This window comes from Trachemys scripta, chromosome 9 (assembly GCF_013100865.1).
Source record: "Trachemys scripta elegans isolate TJP31775 chromosome 9, CAS_Tse_1.0, whole genome shotgun sequence".
Lineage (NCBI taxonomy): Eukaryota > Metazoa > Chordata > Testudines > Emydidae > Trachemys > Trachemys scripta.
In genome coordinates, this window is record NC_048306.1 from 48413316 (window position 1) to 48437490 (window position 24175).

The 24175-nt window shown below is 44.0% G+C and overlaps 1 protein-coding gene across 4 annotated transcripts in view; it reads right to left on the bottom strand.

The window, feature by feature from the left end:
• Positions 1-4504: 4504 nt before the first annotated feature.
• Positions 4505-24175, bottom strand: part of STK25 (serine/threonine kinase 25) — a 32402-nt gene continuing 12731 nt past the window's right edge. For all 4 annotated transcript variants that reach the window (XM_034781419.1, XM_034781422.1, XM_034781421.1 and 1 more), the window contains 9 exons: positions 23660-23716; positions 21453-21561; positions 19597-19754; positions 19098-19283; positions 18690-18835; positions 17211-17322; positions 16693-16764; positions 12653-12789; positions 4505-6526 (listed from right to left, as the gene is read on the bottom strand). In XM_034781419.1, coding sequence (XP_034637310.1) covers positions 6487-6526; positions 12653-12789; positions 16693-16764; positions 17211-17322; positions 18690-18835; positions 19098-19283; positions 19597-19754; positions 21453-21561; positions 23660-23716 — 1017 coding nt within the window. In that variant the 3' untranslated portion in view covers positions 4505-6486. The remainder of the gene's footprint in view (positions 6527-12652; positions 12790-16692; positions 16765-17210; positions 17323-18689; positions 18836-19097; positions 19284-19596; positions 19755-21452; positions 21562-23659; positions 23717-24175) is intronic.

A 24175-nucleotide genomic window follows, 5' to 3' on the forward strand; every position in this document is an offset into this window, starting at 1 on the left:
AGTCTTAAAAAAGCAACAGTCTGATGTGGAAACTACAGAACCCAAAACACCAAAAAAAGAAAATCAGCCTTCTGCTGGTGGCATCTGACTCAGATGATGAAAATGAATGTGCATCAGTCTGCACTGCTTTAGATCAGTATCGAGCAGAACCTGTCATCAGCATAGATGCATGTCCTCGGGAATGGTGGGCGAAGCATGAAGGGATATATGAATCTTTACCGCATCTGTCATGTAAATATCTTGTGACGCCAGCTACAACAGTGCCATGCAAACACCTGTTCTCACTTTCAGGTGACATTGTAAACAAGAAGTGGGCAACATTATCTCTTGCAAATGTAAACAAACTTGTTGGTCTGAGCCATTTGCTGAACAAGAAGTAGAACTGAGTGGACTTGTAGGCTCTAAAGTTTTACATAGTTTAGTTTTTGAGTGCAGTTATTTTTTGTATATAATTCTACATTTGTAAGTTCAACTTTCCTGATAAAGAGATTGCACTACAGCACCTCTACCCCAATATAACGCGACCCGATATAACACGAATTTGGATATAATGGGTAAAGCAATGCTCTGGGGGCAGGGCTGCGCACGCCAGTGGATCAAAGCAAGTGCGATATAACGTGGTTTCACCTATAACGCAGTAAGATTTTTTTTTTTGGCTCCCGAGGACAGCGTTATATCAGGGTAGAGGTGTACTTGTATTAGGAGAATTGAAAAATACTATTTCTTTTGTTTTTAACAGTGCAAATATTTGCAATAAAAATAAATATAAACCGAGCACTGTACATTTTGTATTCTGTGTTGTAATTTAAATCAATATGTTTGAAAATGTATTTAACAGAGCGATTAATCGCGATTAATTTTTTAATCACTTGACAGTCCTTTAAAAAAACATATTTGGAATCAGCCACTTTCTACCCCTATCCTGATTGTCAGTTACAAAAAATGTGGTCTCTCAGGGACTGGGATGTGGGTGGCAACAGTATTTTGGTGAGTACAGCGGTTATAAGAGGATGTGTGTTTCTAGGCCAAGAGCCTGTTGTGTAAAAGTTACGGTTCCAGTCCATTATAAAAGGAAAAGTCATTGCTGGTGGGATTCAGGTAGGGAGGTGGGAAGCCTGCTTTTAATGGAGATCAAAGTAACCATAGCAGGCCAGGCCAGCCAACTAGATGAGAGCAACATGAGGGCTATTAGTTTGTGTAACCTCCTGGCTTTTCATGTAGAGTTCTCCTTTCAGGGAGACTTGACAGGTTTGCTTTTAAATTTCCCATATTGTGGGGCACAGTGCTTAAATTCAACAGTAGGTAGCAGCTTTCAGCAGCTCTGGAAAAGTTATTAATTAAATACCTAATGGGGAATTCTGATGAATTTTCTACATAGAAAAATGACATCCTAAAGGATTTCTTTATCTATCTTGGCTACTTATATGGTCCCCATTATCACAGTATTTCAGTGCCTCAGAGTCTAATGTATTTACCCTCACAGCACTCCTGTTTGGCAGGGCAGTGCTCTTGTTCCCATTTTACAGACACGGAACTGAGCCAGAGAGATTAAGTGACTTGGCCAAGGCCGCACAGGGAGTCTCTGGCAGGGCAGTGAGTTGAATCTGCCTCCTGATTTCCAGGGTAGCTGCCTAATCATTGGACCATCCTTGTTATCTATGGCAAGAGGGTTTTGAGCATTGATATTTGCTGACTTCTGCCCTGCATGCAGGGCAGGTCTGCAATGGCTCTGGTCTCAGCTGCTGGAGACGCACAGCCTTCCCTAGAACTGGAGGCTTGCTGATCTCATGGAGCACTACCCTGGCATGAAGCGATCAGAAAGTGGATTAAATGTTCTCCCATCACTGGAGGAAAAAAGCAGAAGCCATTAAAGTGAATAGAGAAAAAATGATAGCAGAATTTGTTCCTTGGAGGAAGCACAGATCATAAATGGTGTGTATGCAATTATAAAGGCCAGGCATGTGGATGCAAAACAGAAATTGCATTAATGAGAGCAAAACACAGGGGGGACGGGTACAGCCCTTTGTAACTTTCATAGGTGAAGCTTTATCCCAAATTGCTTGATAAGAAGGAGGCTATGCAAAGGAAGGCAATAGGCATACAAGCTAATGAAAGAAAAGTGACAGCCCAACAGAAGAGTTGGAAAGAGAGTGAAGAAAAGAATGTGTTCTATATACTTCTACACAGAGCAGGGGCAGTCCCTCTGTAAGAATGAGTGAGACAGGAGTACACTGGAAGATTTCTTCAAGGAGTAAGTACTTATCTATCAGGATGCTGTTGGCTCTCACCTATTGGTAAACATCCAAGCTGATATTAGCATGATCTGTAATCCTGTAGACTCTTAAACATGTTACTAACATTTACTGGATTGAGGGATTGCTTAACACAGATGTCCTCTTGTTCCACTATAAACAAACAGTCTTAACTCTGTATAGTTTAACTGTTTCAGTTCAGAAAACCATGAACAACTCAGTCCTGATTTGTTAGTCCCTATTGTATTTGCTTGTGTATTAGAATGAAACTATTTCTTTAGCTGCCCTTTGAAAGAAAATATAAATAAATAAATAAAAGTAAGAATACCTGCTTCTGTAGCCTCATTTTGCAGGATGTTAATTTCCTTAGCTGATTTAAATGATCTTCACTTCCTCGCAGTCTAGATAATTTCATGTGTCTTCTGTTTGTTTCATGTTGGTCAGACCAATGCAGCAGCATGTCTGCTTAAGTATTTTCAGCACATGCTGGATTACAAGGCCCCTCCCTTTGGCCCACCTTGTAGGCATGTGTTTGTTTTCTGTGCAATGCCACCCCACCTTCAGCTCCAAGGGGACAACTACTCTCATTGTGCCGCATGCAGCTGTGAGGAGAAAACACCCCATCATTTAGCTGTGAACATCTGTTAACATTTCAAACTGGATCCAAAGGCAGAGGAAGTGTCAGAAAGAGAATGCACTTTCCACCCTGCTAGGTTAGCTGGCTGTAAGCCTAGCTTTGAAATAGGGTAGTCATTCTTTCTCAAAAACTACCTTCCTAGCTGTATCTCCGTCACCACCCATACCGAGCCTCTGCTGTAGCCAGTATGCTGGACAATGTAACAGTATTCAAACGTGTTGATGTTATTGGACTAAACATGCTATCCTATTTTATTGCCATTTGCATCTGTTCTTTTTAAACTGGTTGTTGGACTGACCCAATTGACTATATCAATCACTGTCCCCTTACTGAGAACCAGATTCTGCTTTTCTCTTGCTTAGAATTCAGTAAACTGTGACTCGAGTAGAAAATACTTAGCTCTTAATCCACTACCACAGTAGCAGGGTGGAGCTTGATCCCAACCAGCTATAATTGTTTGCATGGTCCAGCACCATCTTACTCTTCCAGTATAGATATTTTTGACTTGCCAGAAACTATGACCATGAGTGTGTGACTTTGAGCAAACAGTTCTCTCTCAATCATTTCTCCCTTAAGTAAAACAGTGTAGGCAAAGCTATCCTAGAGTAGTTTTCAATATGGGGCTTACGCCTAAAAACTGCAACTCAGACATCAGTCAGCAGAAACTGTAATGAATACTTCCAGGCAGCTCAGTGTTTCTTTGGAGCAGTACAGCAAGTTTGTTCTTAGTACTGTTGTTTGGCTGTATAAAGAACTATGTCAAAAAGCTTTCATTATATTGTTTCTCTACAAGCAAGGATACTTGAGGTGCCCCAGATCCACCAGAACTTTCACTTTACATCAGAGGCCTGATCTCTCATCCCAGGACTGCATCTTTCCCCCAAATCACTCAACTATAGGGAATCCCAATTTCCTGTTGGGGGACAGCCCACCACCAAACTGCATAGGCTGGCAGATGAATAGCCCCCTTGATGCTCTAACAGTTGTTTTGTCTCCTTTCCTTCTGGTTCTCTGGCTGTTTTATGCTACCCCTCCCTCCCCCTACAGCTGCTTGGGGAGCTGGTCTATTTGTGCAGCAAATTCTCTTGGGGGAATGCTACAGGAGAACAGAGTAAATGTTCTACCATCTACATTTTTATGCAGAATTGCTGTTCCTGGGTTTGACTATAAGAGGTGCATCTTTAGAGCAGGAACGAGGAAGATCTTAAGCTGACAGCTGCTTTAGAAACAGGGTAGACATCAGGCTCAGACAGCTTTCTCTGCCACAGTCACCCTCAATAGTGTCCTAGAGCATCATTTTTTACTGCTGAAGTCATCTTATGTTGCAGCTGTGGGCCAATATTCCTGCAATTTAAAGATCACTGAAGCTCTATTCCCTTGAAGTTGCAAGTATTTCTTTCCCTGAAAGAGTATCAGGAGAGAGCTTGGCCTGTAATTTTCAACTCCCCTCTGGCTCAGCAATGCTGAGAGCAGGGAGAGTACACGCACAAGTCCACTTGGTTTATAAAAGGTCTGTGATGTTTGTTGAAGCTCTAGAGTCTTTGCATTCTGTGTAATTGAAAGCTATAACAACCACTACTTTCAATACTCTTTTAAAAACTCACACCACTGTTGCTTAGAATATTGGAGGAAATTTATGGGGATTGTTTCCTTAAAAATCATCTTTACTCATGACACTGAAGTGCATGTGAAGGATAATACAAGGTACCTTATTAACACAATATGCTACCATCATGAACAGAATAAAGTTAAAAGCAGCAGGAGACTTTCCCTTTTGCCTAGCTGAGTGTTCCCTTTACTTGTCATTGTGCATAAATACAGGCTCCATGGCTACCTCTGTACATAAAATAAACTCGGCTCCACAACTGAGCTCTAGCAAGAGCTGACAATAGCAGCTATTTTCTACAAGACAAGCAGTGTTAACACATTGAGCCTGTATTTATACGTCAGAGGAGCAGTAAAGACTGTTTACAGTTCACTTTAGCATAAGACTAAGTGATGGGGCTCATGTGCTCTCGTTGTAGAGAGACTCCAGGCCCAACATTCTGAAACCTGCACAGCTGAAGGTAGGAAGCACAATCCACATTTAACTGTTAATTAAGTGGTCTAACTTTTAGAGGCACTGTAGGAGCTACCTGAAGTCACATCACTTATGTGAATATGAGATTTAGCTGCTTGGCTTTAGGCACCCAGCTTTCAAAATTTCAACCCTGTCTCTTTACAATCCTGGTTTTCTTCCAGATCCTTAGAGTATCTTGTATACAAATTATGACATAAAATGGAGAACTGAAATTCCTGACTAAACTAGCTAGCATTGTCAAGAAAGCAAAACTAGGTGAAGTTGCTCCGCAGGAATACCTTGAAAGTGTCTGCTTTACTGAAGGGCAGCTAATAAGTTGATAATGAGAGATGCAGCTCATTATGTGGACTGTACTTCTGGCTGAGACTGTGTTGGCTTCAAGTTGTTTAGGGGACAGTTTTAAGAAATGGTTCATGAAAGTAAAGTAGGGGAGAAATTGACTTTGGTATCCCAAGATCAGCATTTGGGATATAGCCACCAAGGAGCAATGATATCAGCCATTTAATAGGTAAAGTAAAAGCTGAATTTTCTTCAATTGAGAATCATTTTAAAGAATTTCAGACTCACCTTTTAAACATCTTTGAGTGACAAAGGTCCCTTTTCTAATGCACTTTAATCTTAGTGTTTAGTCTGTCTCACCTTAGGAGAGTCATGGCGTTCAGTCTGCTACAAGCCAACGCATCTGGTATGTCTGCTGGTCAGAAGCAGCAGGAAGCATAAGCAACTCCTAACCCCACTTGAGAGAGTTTTGGACCAAATGCAGCTGCCTTGGCACTGCTGCTCTATGGAAGTGAGACAAACTTTGCTCTAGTGTAGTAAAGCTAAGGCCTATTCAAAGAGTGATATCCCCAAACCTGCTGGCAGAACAGTCAGCAAACCATCCTGTGAAAGTGACAAAACAACGCAGCTACTCTTGAATGAAAAGTAGGGAGGACAGTAGCAAACGTACTTTCACTGCTACTAGTTAAAGCCTTTGTTCTACTAGTGTATGAAGAAGTTGAAAAAATCCTTGTGGGGCCAGAATGCCACTCTGACTCCACTAGAATGCTGTAGTGTATGGAAAGCCTGGAGCCATCTGTACTCCTTGTGCATTACCACTCACCTACACTTCCTTGGGGAAGAGGAGAAGGCTGAACCCATCATACTTCCCTTTTGAAACATCTGAGTACAGGAGAACTTCCTTCTTGCTCCACCAGCTGGGATTTTACCTTTTAACAAGCTCAGAATCAAAAAAATGGATACGTCCACAGGGAGAACAATTAAAAACTCCATTGAGAACAGTGTAAAAACAATTAGACCGCCCCTCCTTGGGCTCTGCAAAAGGTCTAAATTGTACTTGCATTGTGAACCCCACCCTTGGTTGTCATGGAAACATGTATAGATGAAGGCTCTGAAATGTCCTGGAGTCACAATGTTACATCCAACAGCAGATGATGGTGGTCTGGATTAGAGATGTAGTTCTTATGAAGTTGGGAAAATCCTCCCTCCCCCCTAAAGAGCAGCAACGACTGTACTGGTCAGCGGGCTGAAGTCAGGTGGTTCCGGCTGTGTGAAAACCTGGGGGAAAAGGACAGACAGGTGACATTGCCTGCACTCATCCATTTGAATGACATACTGGGGGGTTAGAACCTCCCCCACCCACCAGAGACTATGATGGACAATGATAGAAGAGGCATACTGCACACCCCTGAGTTTCATTTGATAGACTGACAAAGCAATGGCAGTTGTCTAGCTAGGCAAAAAATAAAAGCAAAGCCCTTGAAAAAAGTTATGATTAGATAACAGTACAGGAGGGCATTTTCTGCCATGTGGTTTGAGTAAGCAAGCAACTCAGAACATTACCCAACTGCAAGGGTAATGCTTAAGTGGGGTAGGAGTGTCACAACTTAGCTACAGGAAGTTCTCCTAGCCTCTAGAAAATTAATCAGTATTCAAAAGTGATGACATTTCTTGGTTCATATACAGCCCAGTCCCACCATACCTAGGCTGCTGCTAGAAAGAATCCCTTTGACTTCATCCTAGATTAGTGGTTCCCAAACTGGGGTTCGTGAAATATATCAGGGGTTTCTCAGAAAAAAATTCTGTAATGGCGGACGGAGCCATCCGTGGGGGCCGGCAGCCCAAGCCCCGTAACCATGTCTTCCTGGTACAATAACTTTAAGCTTTGTTGTAGTTGTGCGTTGTTTGCCTGGACTGCTCAAGACCCGAATGCTTGTTGGAGGAACTTTTTATTTGAGTTGGCTTCTTAAATACCTTCATGCTGTTTCACGTCTGGTACTCCTTGATGAAACATGTAGGAGGCTTAATCAAAGTGATATGAGCTACAAAAATGAAATCTTGGAAGAGTGTTGCTGTTTTCATAATGTAATAAGGTTTATAATGTAATGATAAATAATACTGTAATAATAACTAGTGTGTAATAAGCGTGTCATAAAAAAACCAAGTTATTTCCAAGATCACGGCTTCTATAATTTATGCTCACGTAAGGGAGAAAATCCATGGAAATTCATTTTTAGGAGGGGGTTCACGAGATTTGATATTTTAGTGAAAGGGATTCACGAGCTGTTAACGTTTGGGAACCACTGTCCTAGACAGTAGTACTGCAGCCAGTTGGCTTGTCTGCCAGTTAAGACAGACTGAAAATTTTGTGACTTTGTAAAAGATTTTCTGGCTCAGGTGTATAATGGGCTTGTTATAGCCGTCACTGGATTAAATTCTATGGTTTGTGTTATGCGGTTCAGGTTAGTTATCAATGCTGCCCAATATAATAATAGGTTTTAAGAACCTGAAACCCTATTACTTATAAACTTTAATGGATTTAATAGTAAAGGACATCAAGGGTTCTCTCGCTCTCTCTAAATTAGAATTAGTTTCAACTTCAATCTGTCAGTAAAAAAGGAACTAGCAGCACGATCACAAGAGACAGCTTAAGCTATTATTTTCTCAGCCCTCAAAAACTGATATTACGATTCCCAAATTAAAAAAACGCAAAAAAGAACCATGTCTATATATTAAAGGAAATGGCACAAGCAAAACAAGAACCTGTCACATTAAAAACTATTCTTATTATTTAGTTCCTCTTACATTTCTCTCGAGACACACAGATACCCTGGTGATTCATTATTCTGTGTCAGCAACTAATGTCAGGCCAGACATACTCACTAGACTTATGCACAAAAAGTTATAAATATGTGCTAGAATTATGTTCTTCAAATGTGTTTGGCAAGCAATGCACAAGCCCAGTTTACCCTAGACAAAAGAATGGGTGTTTACTTGTCTGATCAGCCTGATGGTCAGGCAGATACAATGCTAGTACATTAACATACAAGCTAACAAGCCTGAAATAAAACAGCATGGCATCTACACCTTAACAGGAGAGAGAAACTGTCTGGGCTTACTTTTCAAAGAATACATTCAAAGGTTTATAGGACTATCAAAAGGGAGACAACCCCATAGTTATTCTTTATCTAAAGAGTCAAAAGAAACCAAGCATATGTTGGGTCGTTATTTAGGAGGATGCAGGGGGTTAGTTTCTTGTCTCAAAATATTAATGGAAAGCAAAATCAGCACTCAGTTTTTTGCCAACAGCAGAATCTCCAAAACGACGTGAAGGAAGTTATGCCTCATCTGTTTACGGAGTTCTACTTAAAAATCTAGCAGAGTTTTAAGAAATGTGACGTGTAATTAAACATTTCTTTGTGTATAAGCAGATCAAAAGGATAAAAATACTCAGCAATACAGCCAAAATACTACAAGCAGTTTTAAATCTTTGCAAATACAACAGAACATCCAAATGCATACAGAAGATCTGCGATTTCCACTGTTTGTTACTTTTGTCTTATTCCCCTTCAGCTGCCATGGTGTATGTAAAACCAAGACAAGGTGCATCCCCTTCCCTACATTCCTCTGAAACTGACATAGCTCAACTCTAATCTCCTCAGACCAACACGACTACAACTACACTCCATCCATAGCTCCCCTGGTTAGTCCTAGCAAGCTGCAGTTAGCTTTCACGGCTCACATGTGTTTGAGCGCCAACAGTTCTTGAAAACAGATTTTGAGAGGATGGTAGTGCTCTGAAGTGTAAATGAATGATATGGTACACAGTCGCACTAGCGGGGCTAGTAACAACCCATGACACATCATGCATCAGAGCAGAAAGTGGCTGAAAGTATCGCTTGATGCTCAGGACACTAGCCATACGCTCTGCACAGCTATATTCAGCATGACAACACATCATAATGGAGAATGATTCAAAGTAGTGTCTTAGACATCTCAAGGTTTGCTTCAGTCAACACACACGCTTCTTGGATGTTTTGGCTCTTGAATGACAAATCCATAAGAACGGCCGTACCGGGTCAGACCAAAGGTCCATCTAGCTCAGTATCTTGTCTACCGACAGTGACCAATGCCAGGTGCCCCAGAGGGAGTGGACCTAACAGGCAATGATCAAGTGATCTCTCTCCTGCCATCCATCTCCATCCTCTGACAAACAGAGGCTAGGGACACTATTCCTCACCCATCGTGGCTAATCGCCATTAATGGACTTAACCACCATGAATTTATCCAGTTCTCTTTTAAACGCTGTTATAGTCCTAGCCTTCACAACCTCCTCAGGTAAGGAGTTCCACAAGTTGACACTGCACTGTGTGAAGAAGAACTTCCTTGTATTTGTTTTAAACCTGCTGCCTATTAATTTCATTTGGTGACCCCTAGTTCTTGTATTATGGGAATAAGTAAATAACTTTTCCTTATCCACTTTCTCCACATCACTCATGATTTTATATACCTCTATCATATCCCTCCTTAGTCTCCTCTTTTCCAAGCTGAAGAGTCCTAGCCTCTTTAATCTCTCCTCATATAGTACCTGTTCCAAACCCCTAATCATTTTAGTTGCCCTTTTCTGAACCTTTTCTAGTGCCAGTATATCTTTTTTGAGATGAGGAGACCACATCTGTATGCAGTATTCGAGATGTGGGCGTACCATTGATTTATATATGGGCAATAATATATTCTCAGTCTTATTCTCTATCCCCTTTTTAATGATCCCTAACATCCTGTTTGCTTTTTTGACCACCTCTGCACACTGCGTGGACATCTTCAGAGAATTATCCACGATGACTCCAAGATCTTTTTCCTGACTTCTTGTAGCTAAATTAGCCCCCATCATATTGTATGTATAGTTGGGGTTATTTTTTCCAATGTGCATTACTTTACATTTATCCACATTAAATTTCATTTGCTATTTTGTTGCCCAATCACTTAGTTTTCACGAAGGGGAAGTCGTGCCTGACTAACCTAATTGCCTTCTATGAGGAGATAACTGGCTCTGTGGATGAGGGGAAAGCAGTGGATGTGTTATTTCTTGACTTTAGCAAAGCTTTTGATACGGTCTCCCACAGTATTCTTGCCACCAAGTTAAAGAAGTATGGGCTGGATGAATGGACTGTAAGGTGGATAGAAAGCTGGCTAGATCGTCGGGCTCAACGGGTAGTGATCAACGGCTCAATGTCTAGTTGGCAGCCGGTTTCAAGCGGAGTGCCCCAAGGGTCGGTCCTGGGGCCGGTTTTGTTTAATATCTTTATTAATGATCTGGAGGATGGTGTGGACTGCACTCTCAGCAAGTTTGCAGATGACACTAAACTAGGAGGCGTGGTAGATACACTAGAGGGTAGGGATCGGATACAGAGGACCTAGACCAATTAGAGGATTGGGCCAAAAAAAACCTGATGAGGTTCAACAAGGACAAGTGCAGAGTCCTGCACTTAGGACGGAAGAATCGCATGCACTGCTACAGACTAGGGACCGAATGGCTAGGTAGCAGTTGTGCAGAAAAGGACCTAGGGGTCACAGTGGACGAGAAGCTGGATATGAGTCAACAGTGTGCTCTTGTTGCCAAGAAGGCTAACGGCATTTTGGGCTGTATAAGTAGGGACATTGCCAGCAGGTCAAGGAATGTGATCGTTCCCCTTTATTCGACATTGGTGAGGCCTCATCTGGAGTACTGTGTCCAGTTTTGGGCCCCACACTACAAGAAGGATGTGGAAAAAATTGGAAAGAGTCCAACGGAGGGCAACAAAAATGATTAGGGGTCTGGAGCACATGACTTATGAGGAGAGGCTGAGGGAACTGGGATTGTTTAGTCTCCAGAAGAGAAGAATGAGGGGGGATTTGATAGCAGCCTTCAACTACCTGAAGGGGGGTTCCAAAGAGGATGGAGCTCGGCTGTTCTCAGTGGTGGCAGATGACAGAACAAGGAGCAATGGTCTCAAGTTGCAGTGGGGGAGGTCCAGGTTGGATATTAGGAAAAACTATTTCGCTAGGAGGGTGGTGAAACACTGGAATGTGTTACCTAGGGAGGTCTCCTTCCTTGGAGGTTTTTAAGGCCCGGCTTGACAAAGCCCTGGCTGGGATGATTTAGTTGGGAATTGGTCCTGCTTTGAGCAGGGGGTTGGACTAGATGACCTCTTGAGGTCCCTTCCAACCCTGATATTCTATGATTCTAAGTTTGTCATAGTCTGCTTTGGTCTTAACTATCTTGAGCAGTTTAGTATCATCTGCAAACTTTGCCACCTTGCTGTTTACCCCTTTCTCCAGATCATTTATAAATAAGTTGAATAGGACTGGTCCAAGGACTGACCCTTGGGGAACACCACTAGTTACCCCTCTCCATTCTGAGAATTTACCATTAATTCCTACCCTTTGTTCCCAGTCTTTTAACCAGTTCTCAATCCATGAAAGGACCTTCCCTTTTATCCCATGACAGCTTAATTTACGTAAGAGCCTTTGGTGAGGGACCTTGTCAAAGGCTTTCTGGTAATCTAAGTACACTATGTCCACTGGATCCCCCTTGTCCACATGTTTGTTGACCCCTTCAAAAGAACTTTAATAGATTAGTATGACACGATTTCCCTACAGAAACCATGTTGATTATTGCTCAACAGTTTATGTTTTTTATGTGTCTGACAATTTTATTCTTAACTATTGTTTCGACTAATTCGCCTGGTACCGATGTTAGACTTACCGGTCTGTAATTGCCGGGATCACCTCTAGAGCCCTTTTTAAATATTGGCGTTACAAATACTTCCAGTCATTGGGTACAGAAGCCGATTTAAAGGACAGGTTATAAACCTTAGTTAACAGTTCCGCAACTTCACATTTGAGTTCTTTCAGAACTCTTGGGTGAATGTCATCTGGTCCTGGTGATTTGTTAATGTTAAGTTTATCAATTAATTCCAAAACCTCCTCTAGTGACACTTCAATCTGTGACAGTTCCTCATATTTGTCACCTACAAAAGCCGGCTCAGGTTTGGGAATCTCCCTAACATCCTCAGCCATGAAGACTGAAGCAAAGAATCCATTTAGTTTCTCCGCAATGACTATCATCTTTAAGTGCTCCTTTTGTATCTCGATCATCAAGGGGCCCCACTGGTTGTTTAGCAGGCTTCCTGCTTCTGATGTACTTAAAAAACATTTTGTTATTACCTTTTGAGTTTTTGGCTAGCCGTTCTTCAAACTCCTCTTTGGCTTTTCTTATTACATTCTTGCACTTAATTTGGCAGCGTTTATGCTCCTTTCTATTTTTCTATACTTGCCCTGTGATTTTACCATAACACATCTGATCCACTGAATTTTCAACGCATGCCCCTAATCCCCATCCCACATGTCAGAGAGTGTTTTTACCTTTGTACCCGGTCCACCATGTGTGCTATCAGTTTGTCAGAAATGCCTGGGCAGGACTCCTCAGCCAAGCTAAAGGCATTCTCCAGCTCCTCCATAGCTCCCACATTCCCTCCAGTCTGCTTGTGCTTGTCTTTGAGCTGCAAGACAGAAACACTGTGTTAACAGCTTGTGACATCTGAAAGCATTCACCAAGCAGATCAGCGTAGAATGAATATTAAGGAGTCTTCTTTTTCAATGTGGTTTTGTTGGGGGACCTAGGCAACTAACATGTAGGTTCCTACAAGCCTCGCACCCCAGGGCTTTCTCCTCTCTGCATAGGAATAAGGGCAGACCAAGCAGAGTGAGTTTTCACACACTTTCTGAACACACTGCTCCACGTGCTATTTAGCTTCCCACCTCACATAGCGAGAAAGTCACAGCCAAGCCTTTAACAAATCAAACACCCTGCCAAGTTTTCCCACACACAAATTAAGTTCGCTGGACTGACAGCCCTGAGGTCCAAAGACCAGGAACCACATAGCAGTGCAAGTATCAGAGGGGTAGCCGTGTTAGTCTGAATCTGTAAAAAGCAACAGAAGGTCCTGTGGCACCTTTAAGACTTAACAGAAGTATTGGGAGCATAAGCTTTCGTGGGTAAGAACCTCACTTCTTCAGATGCAAGATGTCTTCAGATGTCTTGCATCTGAAGAAGTGAGGTTCTTACCCACGAAAGCTTATGCTCCCAATACTTCTGTTAGTCTTAAAGGTGCCACAGGACCCTCTGTTGCTTTATAGCAGTGCAAGCTTCTCTACACCACACTGCCAACCTGCCTCAGTGTGGCTACCTCTAGAGCGGAGGACAGTTCATTGGCCATGCTCACTCACTGATCTCTACAGAGGCTACTAGAGAGGTGCCACGTATGGTGATGGATTTTGTGAGGAACGGATACTGGATTGAGGCCACAGAACACTCCCTGTAACAACCTGGGTTTGTTTTGAACTAATTACCTAGAGGTGGAAGGGGGATTGCTGATAAGTTTCAGACCTTGAGCTAGCTGGTCCCTCAATCTAGTGTAATCCTGAAAAAGGGAGATTCCCCCATGCAGAGCATGGGCACCTTTAAGACTAACAGAAGTATTGGGAGCATAAGGCCTGTGTGCCATTTAAATGCTCAAGAGTGGAGCATAGGCCTTGTCCTAGCTTCTGCATAGGGGGGAATTTTATCTTACATGAGAACTCTTTGTTCTATCTTTCATTAGCTCATGCAAGTTGCATGGTGCAGTCATTTATTTAAAGTACAGAAAGAGCAGAACATTCAGCATTAGGAAACTCCAGGCCTAGCACCATTGCTATATCAAGACAGAACAGGACAACCTATTCGCTGCTTATGACATAACACAGATTTTCCAGGCCATGAATAGCTTGTCTGCTGTAGCCTCTTTCCCCCTTCATTTGGGTAACTTTCTGCAAGTCCAGCCTGCAAGAGTACCCTGCACAATCAGCCTGAACTCTGTGCCTTTCCCATAGTACATTCCACAAAACAAAAAGCAAAGCTGAAAGCAGAAGCTCCTCTTCGCACTGCAATATCTACGCCAACTAACCGTCTAGGTCAGTTAAAAACCTTAACTACCTTCATCTCGACAATGCTGATTAAGTGGCTTTAACTTGTCCTCATAGTTCCTTGCATGTAATCGTAGGATCAACCTAATTTTTTGAGTTCACGTTCCCCTCTCACAAAGACAGAAAGCAGGTCAAGGCAAATCTTAACGCTAATCTGGAGCTGGGACCATCTCTGTGCTCACAGTCCCCCTGCTGGAGGAAAACTAACTTTATTTAACAAAAAGAACAGGAGTACTTGTGGCACCTTAGAGACTAACAAATTTATTAGAGCATAAGCTTTCGTGGGCTACAGCCCACTTCTTCGGATGTAGCCCACGAAAGCTTATGCTCTAATAAATTTGTTAGTCTCTAAGGTGCCACAAGTACTCCTGTTCTAACACGGCTGCTACTCTGAAACCTTCATTTAACAAAACACATCTGCCTTTCCTCAATGAGTGAACTGCCATTTCACACACAAAAAAAGCCTCAGATGTCACCGCAACCCTCGTACTTCACTATTTATTTATACGCAGCAACCAAGGTTGGGAAATGACAGACAAGCAGCACTCAGTGCACTGAGAACTGCTGGACTGAAAGGTCATTCACAATCTCACCCAAGGATCTACTTTCACCTCCACTTGATGAAGAACTCAAGTGCAGGGTCTCAGGGGAAGGACAGTAGGATGAGGCCTTTCCTTTGCTAAGCACATGCCAAAGTGGGTAGAAAACCCACAAGCTACTAATATCTAATGACCAACTGTTCAGCCAGACCTATATAGAGCTCTGTAGCTCAAAAGCTTTCACCAACAGAAGTTGGTCCAATAAAGATATTACATCACCCACCTTGTTCAGTGGTCTGTGATGGGAGCTAGTTTGGTTTTTCAAGCTAAGGAAGGGAAAGTGCCTTAAATATTTTGTGCATTTTGTAAATGTGTTCTAAAAGTTACCCTATAAAACGCAAGCCAAATGGAAGAGACTTCTGGAACTTAACAGGGTTGAAGACAGTGATTCTTCAAATCTATGAAATTTAATAGAGAATTTTCTATAGGCTAGTTAAAAAAACCTTGAAAGGCTGTAGGTCATTAAATTTTATAGGTTTGCAGAATCACACTGACTCATCCCTGTTAGGTTCTAGAGGCCTTTTCCACAAGGGTAAGAAATAAAACAAGTTTTGAAAATGTGCACAATCTATTCAAACACACTTACCGGTGCCCCCAGCCCGAGGCTTTATCCCAGTCACATAGGGATGGAAGCTGTGACAGGCAGGCTGCTTTTTGAGGCAAGTCTACTTGACACTGGCCTAGAGGCTTTGGGGACATTATTTTCAAGTGTGGGTGCCTGAAGAACCCTCTCCTATAGAAGCCAGTGGGAATTGCTGGTGCTCAACACCTCTGAAAATCAGGCCACTTTCCCTCAGATGCCTGCCTTCAGACACCTGAATCTGAAAGCACTTGCTGAAGGGTGTGACTCTCACGGGGATTTCACAGTGCTAAGATATTAGGGGGGGGGGCCATAGAAGCACAGGAGATATGTAGACCCGACCTTGACTCTCCTGTCTCACACCAGTTACATGCATAATCTTAATCAAATAGCAGCTCTAAAAGGCACCAACATTGCAGCAATTAGGACAAGTTTAGGTTTTCCAGTTACTTCAGGTCCTCTGCACCTCCCCCCACTCCATCGCTTGCATGGTGGCTAATTCCTTAGCACTTTCTCTGCTAATCACAGCCAGGCCCACCTATTAAAGAACCAGGACAAAACTTGGGATAGATGGAAGGAAGCTCTAGAACTCTCAGAAGTCCAGTTCTAGATCTAACTTCTCTCACTGGAAAAATGCCGTTTTGATGACCTGCTGTGGGCAGCAGCATGTAGCAGGGGAAGACAAAGTGGGTGCAGATGGCATTAGGCAGGGGATTTAAACAGAGTAACAAATAAATAAAGTTGCCCAGTGTTGGCAAACCCTGATTCCTGCTCTGCCCAAGCAGCTCATGTCCTAGCCTCACACAGGTGAGGGGGCTGCTGAAATCAGGCATTCTCCTAGCACTAGTAATGTGAGGGAAGCTGTATTGGGAGAGGAACTTGAGGAAGGCCAGGCTACCAGGCAATAAGAGAGAATGATGCAGAGAGAAGGGCAGGCATTCCGTAACCTAGGCTCATGAGGCTCACATAGAAGAGGGAAGAGCTGAAAAAACAAGGGCAAGAAACTGTAGGCAGCACTGTACTCCTGCCCAGGGTAGGTTTAGGCAGGACAGGTATTTTGGAGATAGCTCTTTTAAGCAGTACATACAGAGTTGGCTTTTCTGAACTAAGACAGAGATGTTTCACTACCCCACGGGCCCTGCCAGACAGCCTGCTCCTCTTTGCCCTCAAGAATCCCTGCCATTTACATGTTTCTCGAACAACCACCCAGCTGCTTCCCCTTTACCTGCAGCCATCACTAACAAAGAAAATGGCCTTCTCACCTCCCCGAAGACTGGGTGGACAAGCGTGGAGAGACACTGTGATCGGGGCTGCCGCTTGATGGGCTCAGCAGACTGGAAAGCAAAATACGGAGAGAGGATGAATACATGTAGTAGACATACCCATGGAAGGGTGCACCCCAGCCCACAAAGGTGCTTCAGTCTGCCACTTCCCCTGTGTCTGAAACACATCTCCTATCAAAGATCAACATTAGCTACTCTTCTATACAACTGGAGGAATGAAACTGGTTGGGTAGAAAGGCTAGTGCTGACTCCTACTGGGGTGACTCCTACTCCCATCCTCAGAGAATAAGCATTAACTGTCAGCATCCTGGGGGCATGGAAGACGCAACCCTATAATGCTGCCCACACCATGCTCAGGTGCCAGGCCGGAGGCAATATTAGAAAGTTAAGGACAGAGAATGTCATACGAGTGCACGGGAAAGGCGGCTTTCCCTGCTCTTAGGCCCCACTCATTTCCTGGTCACCCTGTTTTTTGATGACAAGGTCAGCAGACTGACCTTCTGAGAGCCATGGAGAGCTATTCCTTTGTGCAGTTTAAGGGAACTGGGTCGAATAGTTGGTGGGAACGTCCAGATTGGACCCTGGTCTCCATCTTCTGTATCTCCATCACTAGAAACAGAAGGAGGAGTTAGACATACAGCCTGCACAATATATCACACACACAGGACATGAACCTTTCCATTTCTGAGCCCTTATATTCCCAGATGATGCATTACAGCCAGCCATAATTACCCTTTCACCCGAGGGCTGTGGGCATTTTGCGATGGGGCAGAACAACTGCTGCCACTCTAGGTGCACTGGGGAAATTTAATTCAAGTCAGTCTAGAAAATCTGATTTCATCCAAACTGAAACACCTTCAGATTATCAGACTCTCTGGTCCATACAGCTCATTGCATAGAGCCAGGCTAACTACCATTTCAATTATTTTAATTCCCAGATCCCTGCATGAACCAAAGACATAAATCTGGCCTGACAGAGACCTATGGTAAAGATTCAAGAGTAACTAGCAATTCTAGATGCCCAGTTTGAGGCCCTAATAGGGTTTGATTTTCATTAAGTTCTAACCACCCAATTCAGAAGAGTCAGGCCCCTTTAAAGGGCCTGAAATTGGCCATCCCAAAAAATAAAAATCCACTTGTCACTGTTAAGCATCTTGACCTCCTTATACCAGTTTGGCTACAGGTAGCAAGACCACATCCAGCTACTGCAATATGGTCTCAGAGCTACATACTCTGAACATAAGAACAGCCATACTGGGTCAGACCAAAAGTCCATCTAGCCCAGTATCCTGTCTTCCGACAGTCGCTAATGCCAGATGCCCCAGAGGGAATGGGCAGAAAAGGTAATCATCAAGTGATCCATGCCCTGTCACCCATTCCCAGCTTCTGGCAAACAGAGGCTAGGGACACCAGCCCTGCCCATCCTGGCTAGTAACCATTGGTGGACCTATTCTCCATGAAGGCTCCTCTGAAGCCAGGTAATGTATTTAGCTGAATGCCTGTTAGAGATAAAGAAGGTAGAAGACACTTCAAGGAGTGCTCTATGGGTTAGGTGGCACAGTGGGTTAACCCACTAGCATTACACATTTTGGGACCTGGATCCAAGTCCTAGAGTACTTAGCTCATAAAACATTTCCTGTCTCCAGCCAATACTTTTGGCTCCTCACCTACATTGATCCAAAACTGAGCAAAGGCTCCACAGTAGCATATGAGGAGGGACCAAATGCAAAGAGAACGGCAATACTATTTACTCAGACATCTATACTTTGCTCCCCTAACCAGGGCTTGAACATCTATCAGATGTTCACTACCCAGAAGAAGATGGGGAACAGTCACACCAACCTGGCTCATGGACCCTCCCTCCCTCTTCCCAACTTAATTGGGACTCTGTACTCTGAAGTGGTAGTGAATAGGATTTGGGAGGATAGGCCACAGCAGGGTATGGAGACAAGTACCAAGGCAGGTGGCATACGCACATGTCAGAATCACCAGAGCTGGAGTCCTCTCCATGGCCCTCTGACTTCCAGCGCTTGAATCGGTCAATCAACTCCATGAGGAATGAGGTTTTCTTGGTATAGCGTGTGATGAACTTGTGCTTTAGCAACTCTTTAGCAGTTGGCCTCTGTGGCAAATCAGGAAACAGAGAGTGTGCTAAACCTAGCAATAGCCAAGATCTGCAAGAGCCATGACTAACACCCAAAAGCTTTGTCTTTTATTTCTGCCATGCCTGCTTTTTCATTTTGCAATCTGCTGCTAATTTTTCTCCAAGAGCGTAGCACTAACACGCCTTTCTGCTGAGAATTTCTGGGTACCTTTGGACTCTGGAGTTCTATGTCCCAGACATTCCATTCTATCTGCAGCGAGAGGAAGGAAATGATACTTACAAATCTAGGGTCCTTGTTGAGACAGGCTTCTACAAATTCTTTGAAGGGCTTGCTGTGATGTCCCTCCAATGTTGGAGGGCTGTTTTTGGGGATCAGAAAAAGCACCCTCATAGGATGCAGGTCAGAATTCGGAGGCTCTCCCTTTGCAAGTTCAATGGCTGTGATTCCAAGGGACCAGATATCTGCCTGAGAGAGGAATGAGAAGAGTGACTTCAGAGGAGTGAGAAGTGTCATGCTATGCACTTGGCGGCTAGCAGAAGGTGCATGCAACATTCACTTCACTGAAGGGACCAGCATCACCTGAGGTCTATGGGGTATTTAGTCTCTACGATCATTTAGTCACAGGCTTCCCCAGCAGATCCCAATCCCTCATATGATGAGCCCACTCTCTTGAGGCTCCAATCTTTATGTTCATCCTAATGTTAACATAAGCATGTAGTATTACCTAAGTAATGCAGCAATAAAGTGTAAGAGCCCTTCTTCTACCCCACCAACTCACCTTAAAGTCATAGGCAGACTGTTTGATGACCTCTGGTGCCATCCAGAAGGGAGTCCCAACAAACGTATTTCTCTTGATCTGGGTGTCCGTCAGCTGTCCAGCCACACCAAAGTCAGCCAGTTTCACATCCCCTTGTTCCGACAGCAGCACGTTGGCAGCTGTTCACACAAACAAGAGTAAGTCAAATGGTTCCAGAAACTCCTGTAATCAACAGAGAATCTAGTGGCTCAGGATTTTGAGAGAGAACTCCAGCTTTGATTTCCAGATTCAGTATCTCAAGCAACTCGAAGCAGGTTCATGCATTCAGGGGAAGAAGGGGAACATTTATCTGGCAGCTCCATGACTAGTTTTGCAGGAATTTCTGGAGGCTGAAGGAGGCCCTTCACAGAGCACAGAGCCTCACGAAGAGTCACTGGAGACCCATCTTGAGACATCCTGAAAGGGCTTGATTTTCAGTGGGTGGGTGCACAGCACGGGTTGAATATTAAGCCCATCTCAAGTTGGGCCCCCAAACATCACCAGCCACTGTGGGCAGTCCTGGCCTTAGAACTTATATTACTTCAACTCACTCAGTTCATCTAGAGAGTGTCACTCAGGATTCTGGGACGTCTCTTTCCAAGAGAGACCCTGTATGTTTGTTTGGTATGCAAGTGGTGTGAGGAAGCTCACATCTCTGCTGTCCCCCTCTGCAGCTGCTCATAGAAAGGACACACTAGGTGCCAGTAATAGCAATCTAGACATCTTGTGTACCAACATAGTTAGAAGGTGTACACACAGTGACACAATCACCTCAGTATCTTTGTCAAACTTTCTCTGTGCATGAAACACCTTCCCAGAACTGGCTCCCCAAGTTGCTATCTTCCTCATTCATGTCCCTTCCCACAACTTGCAAGTAGGTCAGTTCTTTTAATATTCAATGCTCTCACCCTCTCTGCACAATCAGATACTCTTATTGAGATCACCATATCCGTCCTGCCCCATGCCCCCACAACTGTTTGGGGAGGAAAAGCTCACTTTGGGGAGGGATAGCTCAGTGGGGGGAGCATTGGCCTGCTAAACCCAGGGTTGCGAGTTCAATCCTTGAGGGTGCCACTTAGGGATCTGTGGCAAAATCAATACTTGGTCCTGCTAGTGAAGGCAGGGGGCTGGACTCGAACTTTCAGGGTCCCTTCCAGTTCTATGAGATAGGTATAGCTCCATATATTTAATCTCAAGCATGATGCAATGGAGGGAAGTAGTCCAGCTAAGCTTTTTGGGGCAGGGACCTTGTCTCTGTACTGCATGGTGTCTAGTACACTTGGATGCTGTAAGATGAGAAGCAGGAGAAAATAATGGCAGCAGCCCTTCTGTTTCTAGCACTGCTGTGCTCTTGTCATGCAGGCTTCAGAGCTCTCAGTGGGGCAGCTCCAGTCACACATTCTGAAAAAGTTTCCAGCCACAACAGAGCCACAGACAAGTTGTGTCCATAATGATCAGTGCTTAGACTACTCAGGGTCTTACATACAGAAACAGAAGCTCCAACACTAACCAATAATAGTCAGCAGGCAGTTGAGCAATTCTGCTAACTCACCTCTCTCTGGCAACTCATCTCCCCTTGTTCCATGTCCTCACCCAAACCACAGGTGCCAGACTGGTGCTGCTGACACTCCACCCTACCCCAAGTCCTAGATATAGGCAGCAACTCATCCTCATCTGCAAGAATATGACGTTTATGATCTCAGGAACAAACTACTGATAACAAATGTAGTGGATTACAAAGCAATTCTGGTTGCACCCTCAGTCTGCTTCTCTAGGTTTATCTAAGGGCTGGTGGGATCATCACTATGAGCAAAGGGGCTATGTTCTCCAAGCCTGACCTTTGATGTCCCTGTGGATCTTCCTCTCAGAGTGCAGGTAATCTAAGCCCTTGAGGATTTCCCGCAGGATAGTGGCAATGTAGGTCTCTTCCAAGGGTCCTGGCTTTAACTAAACATGGAAGAAAAGTGGGGAGAGGAGTGAATGAGTGCGAATTTGGAAGGAAGAAAGGAAGGAACATAGGCATTAAATAGAAGCGAAGAGGTGAGAGAATGACAGAGGGAAAAATAAGTAGTAGGAGGACCACCAGCGAGGGGAAATGATCTGAAATTTCCTACACAACTTTTATGACAGACATTTACGCACCACTAGAGTGATTCCTAACAGGTTCCACATTTCCTGACCTCAGTTTGTAATACAAAATCTCCTTCATAGCAGTGCCAGACACCTGCTGGCAGACATGCCAATCAGGAAGTCTACTGCTGTGTTTTATACCCCCCCCACACACACACCCCAATCAAATACAAGAACCAAAACCAAGGTTTGCCACACTCATCTGCTTTAGGCTGGGAATACATTACACACACAGAAATATACAGATCCAATCTGTCCAAGGCTCTGGGCACATGTGTGCAAGCGGGCAGCATTTTAGCTGGTGCAACAGCAAGAGAGGCGCTTCTGACTATCTGGAGACAAGGTGAGATGATAAGACCCCATCCTAGCTGAGTATCAGAGGGATAGCCATGTTATACTGGATCTGTTAAAGCAACAGAGAGTCCTGTGGCATCTTTAACACTAACAGATGCATTGGAGCATCCGACGAAGTGGGCATTCACCCACGAAAGCTTATGCTCCAATACATCTGTTAGTCTTAAAGGGGCCACAGGACTCTCTGTTCCATTCTAGCTGAGTTCTCAGCCTTTTCAGCGTAACTGAGGCCCTGACCCTGCAATGAACTCTGTGCAAATGCCCCCCTGAAGTCAGTAGGGTCCAACAGCATTGTCCTCACTGCAGGCTCAGGGCATTAGTTATCACACTGGAAAGGCTGAGAACTCAAAGAATTCTCTGTTAAGGTGAGTGTCACAGTGTGACTGTTCCTTTAAGAGGGAGCATGGTCCAGTGCACCTCTGTCTGAATAGCTGCTGCCCAATTGATTTAAGAGAAGGCAACTGGGCTTTAAAAAGAGGCAAACAGGATGTGCTCGGGGGAAGACAGAGTGAAGATGCAAAGACTTAGAAGGCTCCTGGAAGCTGCAATAGAGTCTTAATATTTCAGGGCTATCCACTGCCCTCTCTCAACCCAGGCAGGTAAGGAGAGAAGCCTGAAAAGCTCTGTAAGAGACAGTCAGAGCAGACTCCAGGGGACAACAAGATTCCACCTAGATAGGGCTGAGAAGGAAGTTATTGAGTCTGTGAGAACTTTATTTTGATTGGCACAGTTTATGATAATAAACCAGGGTATTAATGGAACTCCTGTATGGAGTTCAAGAAAGGAAACTAAGGCAGAGTATGGTTCAGCCACACTTGGCCAGACAGGGGTGCTACAGACAAGGCATGCCTTTTTACATAGAAGAACAAGCTTTGACACTGGAATTCCATCACCCCACCCACTCTTCACAGACAGATAGGCCAGGAACACCCCAAAGTTTAGATTCATTCTATTTAATCAATTGTGTATCACAGCTGGTATTTAAACATCTGTTAAGTGTGACTGAGGACTGCCTGTGGAGTGTTTGAATCAGCCCACTTTAGTTAGGGCACACTAAAGGAGTTACCAACACGTGCAAGAAAAATGAGTTATCCCAGTCCTTCCATTGTCCCACTTATACGTGCAGTAAATCAATGGAGGTGCAGGAGTGTGACACAGCAAAGTTGAGACCCCTATGTGTTCTGCATCTCTATTCTTTAGCATCTGGTGTAGCATGAATATAGTGTCATTCAAACAGGACAACCCACCACCGATTGTAGGTGACAGGTTATCTCAAGAACAGAGTAGCACGGTGTGTTGTACAGTGGTGCTTAGATAGGCGGGTACAGACTTCCCAGAGAGTCACAGAGCAAATGATTTCTCCATCCTGGCATAAAACAGGCTTTGTAGCCAGCATGCCTGCTCTGCGTTGTCTACTCCTTGGGCATATGGCTCTGAATAAGGCTTAGTGGGGCTAATAAACACCAATTTTATGGTTGTTTCACAAACTAAGGTTCCAGCCTCTGTTTGTGAACCACATGTGTCCATATGTTAATAGATTAGGCCTGACCAAGCTACTTACCAAATCCAGTGCTGAGCCTCCACCCAAGTACTCCATGATTATCCACAGCTTGGTACTCTGCAAGTGAGGCAGGAAAACATGTTTGGGTGAGCACTGGGCAGTGTGTTAAGATTAAAACAAAAATCAAACCTCAATCAGGCCCTGCCCCACCAGCCATGAAACTTGTGCACAGCTCTTCACTCAGTAGACCAAACAGGCACTCAACCTCCACTGCCAGACTAGGACCAAGCAAGGCGAGCTTCCATTCATCCCTCACTGACACAGTACTGCTTCATGGAAATTAGACCCTGGGAGGGATCCCATCACGCACTTCCCTTTCAATCTTTATTTTTTTCTATGTGAATTTAGTGCTTAGTCTGGCTTCTTGGAGACAGAAATTATTCACAGACAGCGGCCATGCAATCTTCCACATGTGCCTCTATCGACGTATCTCCAGCTGGTCCTAGAAACAACCCCTCTAAGGGAAGGAGGGTAGTTTTTCAGTCGTTGGCCTCAGTAATGAGACTGCCAACAGGG